The 6,000-nt window shown below is 41.7% G+C and overlaps 1 protein-coding gene across 1 annotated transcript in view; it reads right to left on the bottom strand.

The window, feature by feature from the left end:
• Window positions 1-4,529: 4,529 nt before the first annotated feature.
• The window catches only part of TPD52 (tumor protein D52), a 184,967-nt gene continuing 183,496 nt past the window's right edge, over window positions 4,530-6,000 (bottom strand). Inside the window, exon 7 of the mRNA XM_037892393.2 lies at window positions 4,530-4,829. Coding sequence (XP_037748321.1) covers window positions 4,676-4,829 — 154 coding nt within the window. The 3' untranslated portion in view covers window positions 4,530-4,675. The remainder of the gene's footprint in view (window positions 4,830-6,000) is intronic.

Raw genomic sequence — 6,000 nt, 5'->3', positions numbered from 1 at the left:
ACTACATTAGTACATCAGCCACCCAGAGAGCATTTAATGGTGTTATTTTTCTTCCACAGTATGTGATTAAAAATTTGTTTTGCTTTTCAGAGCTGCACATGCCCACTTAATGATCTACACAGAACAGAAATGTAAAAGTTAGGCAGAATTTTAGGGGAATTCATCATCAAAGGCCCTGAAACTGCATCTGAGTGAATCCTTTATTAAATTTTTTTTAAACTTTCCATGAATTAAAGACCAAATTCGCTTTGAAGGTATTTGTGACCCCTTTTACTTGCTTTCCAGGCACATCTGAGCAAGCAAATATTTGTTCAGAACGTCTGTAGAAACAGAAAGCACCACAAACTCTCGTGTAAAGTATATGGGCTCTCTGAAGGTGAAGTGAGAAGTGGATGGCTAGGTGAAATTCATGGGCATTTCTGCAATGGGCTGGGCTCGAATAGTGGCCCCAGTTTCTCTGCACAGATTGCAGAGAGATAGAGGACCACGGGATCTGTATAAAATTGAATTTGTGGCCCCTCCCTGGCCTGCCCCACTGTGGAATTCTGGGCTGAATCACACAGGCTAGCCATGAAGATTCTATTCACAGCACAGATGAGGTGCACCAGCCTCTCAGCATAACTCCTGGCTTGCACTGGCACTCCCACGCTATGGCTGAATTTCACTCTGTTCTCTCAGCGTTAATTCTACACTATATGAAATATGAATTCTTGATAGTTAAAGTCCATCTGTCACCATTATCTGCATATGTATGAGGGACTTGTCAATGTAATTCACAGATATTGGGGACCTGAACTCTGCATCTGATGAGGGGGAGTACAAGATAACTGAAGTTCAGCTAATGAAGGGAGTACCGTGCTCTGATTGTATTGTAACTTGTGCATTGATAGAACTGATAAACACTGAAAGAATGAAAAGATTGCTATAGAAACAGAAGAGGAGAAGGAATAAGATCCACTAAAACCTTCTGTGGTCTCAATTTCATAACTCTAAGGCCAGGCCTACACTACAGACCTATATCGGTATAATTACATCGCTCAGGGGTGTGAAAAATCCACACCCCTGAGCGACATAGTTATACAGATCTAACACCCCCGCTGTAGACAGCCCTGTGTCGATGGGAGAGCTTCTCCCGTCAAATTAGCTACTGCCACTTGGGGAGGTGGATTAACTGCGCCGACGGGAGCTGGTCTCCTGGTGCCATAGTAGTGTCTTCGCTAAAGCACTACAGCGTAAAGTTGCATTGCAGTAGCACAGTCCTTGAAGACAAACCCTAAAAAATTGACTGTATTGGTTTAAACCCCATATGCTCGCCCTAAGGGGCCCCCAGCCTGGAGTATCCTCTTGTGGCAGGCTGCAGCATGACAAGTGCGTCTGCCTCGGTTTCCCTCCTTCCCCCCAGAAATAGTCCAAATAGTTGTTTTGAGTACAAAGGGCCCTAGTGCAATTAATTTATTAGAAAAGAAAGCCCTGTGCACATAAACCATAACAAGCCCCAAACCAAGTCCAACAACTATACTCTAGACTAATCAAGTAGAGATCCAGCATCTCTCACCACACCCCAGCTTCCCAGTAAGGCTCCGGTGTCCCTCATCTTGCTCCAGCTCTCCAGCACAGCTCTGGTGACCCTTTACCATGCCTCACTCCCCACCTTCAGCCTGCTCTGGCCTTCTGGCTTCAGCTCAGAAAGCCAGCAGGCATTTCCCTTCCCTCTGCTGCTCTCTGCTGTCAGCCCTCTTTCAGCCTCCTGAAACCATGGCTCTTTGGCTCAAGGAAGGTCATCAGTAAGCCAGCCCCTCTTCTGGCTTCCTAGTCCTCTGCCATTTTCAGCCTCCCAGCACTGGCTTTGGCTCAGGAAGCTCAACAGGCTAGCTCCCCATGGACTTCCTGATAATTCGTCTCCAGTTTCCGGCTCCCTGACACTATTCAAAGAACTCTTGACTTATCACAGGATTCTGCTCTGTCCTGCCAGGACTGCGCTTTGCACCTGCAGGGATTGGGTGTCACCTGCCCTGCAGCAGTGCAGGGAGCCCTCTGTAGATTGCTGTCATGGGAATGAATAAGTGGGGCTGTGACAGTGGAGCTGCAGAGGGCTCCCTGTGCTGCTGTTGGAGCCAATCAGCAGCCATGTGGCCTCCCCCATTGCTGGGGCTTGTCCTCCTCTTCGGGGAGTGGTACAGGGGTGTGTGTCTCTGCTTTATTATCCAAACCTCCACCTTAGCCGAATCCCTTCCTTGTCTCCCAGCATGAGATACAGAGAGCATGCAAGGAAGAGATTCAGATACTGTGGAGGTTCAGATAATAGAATTTTGAATAAACAGGAGTATACCGTACACATGCAAAAGTGGCAAGTACAGTAGAATAGGCCCACAATCAAGTTATTCACAATACAGGTCCAGAATCTTTGCCCAGACTAGTTTGCAGCAATCCATTTCGTTCTGGTAAAACGGAGCTGTCTCACATTTTGCAACGTCTCAGATTCCACAGATGAGAACAAATTGGTTTTCCATTTTATCAGAACCTTGTTTAGTAGCCATTGCAGCTTTTAAACAGCCATTTCTTTTCTACTCCGAGAACATAATGTTCCCCCAAAGAAGTCTTGATAAAATCAGTGTCTGTAGTGAGTCTCAATATCACAGCAATTCATCTCACAACTGCATGCCCTGGAATAGTTAATATCATGCATTTTGCCCCCAAATTGTATTTCTTTAAGAATGATATAACACTGTAAAATAGATTGATTACTTTGATCAGTCAATTTTTGGGGGGGTATCCAAGATGCCTTCTGGTTACTAAAAACATTCTTTTTCCTGTCTCGGAGGCAGTATAATTGTTTACCTGGAGGCTAATCTCCCATGTTCAAATTTATGTTCAAATTCCCATAATTATGATCACTGAGATGAAAGAGCAAACGAAGGCAACAAGCAAGCTCACATGGCCTGCCCTCCTTCATTGACTTGGATCATTTCTCATTTGAGAAACAATGTCCCTTTACGGTTTGCACACAGATCTGCTAAAACATGCTCCATTCCCCTCACAAAGCTTGAACATTTTCCTTAAGATTCCTACTCGTATCCTGTGGCAGAGAAGTACATGATTTTTAAAGCATTGTTCTTGACAGATCATTCACTGAGATGAATTTTGGACAATGGCACTAGTGGCTGTGTGATCCCCTGTGTGATACCCAAGACATTGGTTTTGCTAAGGGTGGGGGAGAAGGGAGGAAGTGAAGGGAATATAATCTTTTCTTCAGGAGGGAAAAGAATTAGGAACCATTGTGTAACAAGGTTCTGGGGAGCTATTACCCTGACCCAGGTGAACTGGAGCTTAACTTCATCTCTGCTTCTCCCTTTCCTTGCACATACTTTCAGAGAAAAGGTTACAAGGAGTGGCTGCTTGAGGAGAGAAGTGGGAGACTGCCTTTCATACGGAGTTAACACTTGCATACCCTGTTCTACACCACAGTGGAATTGCTGGACCAAGTGCTGATGTCTAGAACAATATACACTTGGGCCAATGTGTAGAGTGCTAGATTCCTACATGGCAGCTCTTGATTCCTTGGGTTATCCTTGCAGCCTGGCAAGTCCTATCCACCTTAACAATTTTCCTCACTTCCTACATTTTAAAGATGCTCTCCGATGAAGTGAGCTGTAGCTCACGAAAGCTTATGCTCAAATAAATTTGTCAGTCTCTAGGGTGCCACAAGTACTCCTTGTCTTTCTATGAACAATCCTGCAGATTTGGTGGCCTTTCTTCTGGGCCCCATTGCTATAAAATGGCACATTTAACCTATTCTGAGCTCCACTGAGTACATACAATTCACACCTGGAGGCACCAGAGCTCAGGAGAAAGGTGCTCCAATTTCAAATATGCCAAAGAGACTTGGGACACTGCAGTGCAAAGTCTCAAAATGTGCACAGTGTGTGAAATCTCTAGACTGTCCATTAAAACACACACTGTCATGCCTTTCTAAGTTTGTTTATAAAGTCACAGACATAATGCTACATTAAAATAGGTTTTTGCGTTTAGACTAGTCACCATTAAAAAAAATCAACATGTATTTGAGATGAGAGCTCAAATCAAAGCAACAAATAAGTTCAAGTCGCTCAATGGTCCACTATGACATAGGCAACAGCAAGGGCCATATCATCACACAAATGAGAACCCCACAATGACAGAGATTAAGACCATCATTTGTAGTATGAACTCTGCTTTCTGACCTTTGATCCAGGAACCATACGTCTATTTCTAAATTATGCACCTTTACTGAAAGGAACAATGCACTTCTGCCAGGGAATTCTGCTGGCAAAGTATGCACTTTAGATCATTTTTCCCTGGGATTGGAATACAGACTCTGGAATGTCTGTTCTGCTCCAGGCAAGAATACACAAAGGTCAGACATGGTATGGTTACCAAATTATTCAAAGAAGCTCAGTTAACTTCTTACCACTGAATTTAGTATGATGTGAGAATGTTCAATTTTAAGCAGGGAGATGAGAAGGTAAAAGATAACTAAGGACTAGACATACTGTGATTGGTGCCTTTTATTTAATTTACCTTACCATTTACACAACCATGGGGGAAGAATCCTAACATTTTCTTTCTGAGAACAAACAAGTTGTACAAATTAAATGTTAAACATCTACAGTTTATTGATTGATTTATTTACATAACTTTACTCTTTTTGCCTTATTTCTCTGCTTTCCAGGAGCCCTAGCAGCACTGCGTCAGCCTCCAGTAAAGTTGTATCTGTTTTTGCTCCCAGGAATCTAGATGTGAGTTCAAGGTCCACCAGTCTCAGACGCACTCTGGATCCTTTTTGATAGTTTCTGGGGGAAAAACAAAACAAACAAAATAAGTTCCGTTAAGCACTAGACATGCTTACATCTTCTAGGATGGAACATATTCTAGAATCTCTGGAAGTAACACAGCCCAGCCTCCATTCCCATCTCTCTCTCTCTCACAAATCACTCAGACCTTCCATGTTTCACTCTATTGTCTATCAAATGACACTGATAATATTTACCTACATATTTGCAAGAGCACTTGGTGATCCTTAGATGGAAGACAGAAGTGCAAAGTAGTATATTACTAGCTTAAATTCCAAACACATACTATTTTCTTTGGCAAAAGATAAGGGAATTGATCGTGGCTTTTTCAAGGTAATGATTCACTTCACTCTTTATGAAGTTAGCAGCATTACAGCGCTGCACTCACCAATATTAGTTTACAGTTTATTTTATAAATTGCAAGAAAAAACAGTTTGCTTGTTTTATTTTTTAAAAATCTTTCCAACAAACTACTCAAACAAATTCATTTTTAAAATTAAAATTTTGCGAGGCATTTGAAAGCCTGATGCAAAACCCAGTGAAGTCAAGGGAAAGTCTTTCAATGATTTCAGTGGGTTTTGGATTAGGACCTTGGTCCCTAATTTCAAAAAATGATTAAAGGGAATTTGTATGGAAACTAGAACACCTATATTTGTGGTAACTTTCCTATTACACTGTAATTACATGCAACACATGCTATTTAAAGTACATTGATACAGATAAGGAATGAACACGGGTGATTTTGCTAAAGAACAATAGGCATCTTTTAAATAAATATGTTTTACTTTTATTGAACTACATGTTTAAAACAACAGATGTGAATTAGAGGCAGTGTGATTTGGGAGAAAGATGGGAAAACTAGTAAATTCCTTCTCCTTGTTTTAGGGCCCAATCCTGCTAAATACTTATGCACATGAGCTTAATCATATGTGAAGGTTGTTCTGATAACTGGGCCTACAAATTTACCATAATTGTGAGTTAATAAAATGTGGTCCAATAAAAGATATTACCTCAGCCACCTCGTCTTTGTAAAAAATGAGTAAGTTCATAAGATGTCACAACTCAGAACAACAAATATTAATGGGACCAGGTATCAAAGGAAAACAAACTAAATTAGTCAAAACAAAAAATGCCTACTGATATAATTTAAGGACTGTGTTAAGATTATTTT

This window comes from Chelonia mydas, chromosome 2 (genome assembly GCF_015237465.2).
Source record: "Chelonia mydas isolate rCheMyd1 chromosome 2, rCheMyd1.pri.v2, whole genome shotgun sequence".
Taxonomy (NCBI): domain Eukaryota; kingdom Metazoa; phylum Chordata; order Testudines; family Cheloniidae; genus Chelonia; species Chelonia mydas.
Note: the sequence above shows the minus strand (reverse complement) of the source record. Positions and strands in the feature narration are given on the sequence as shown.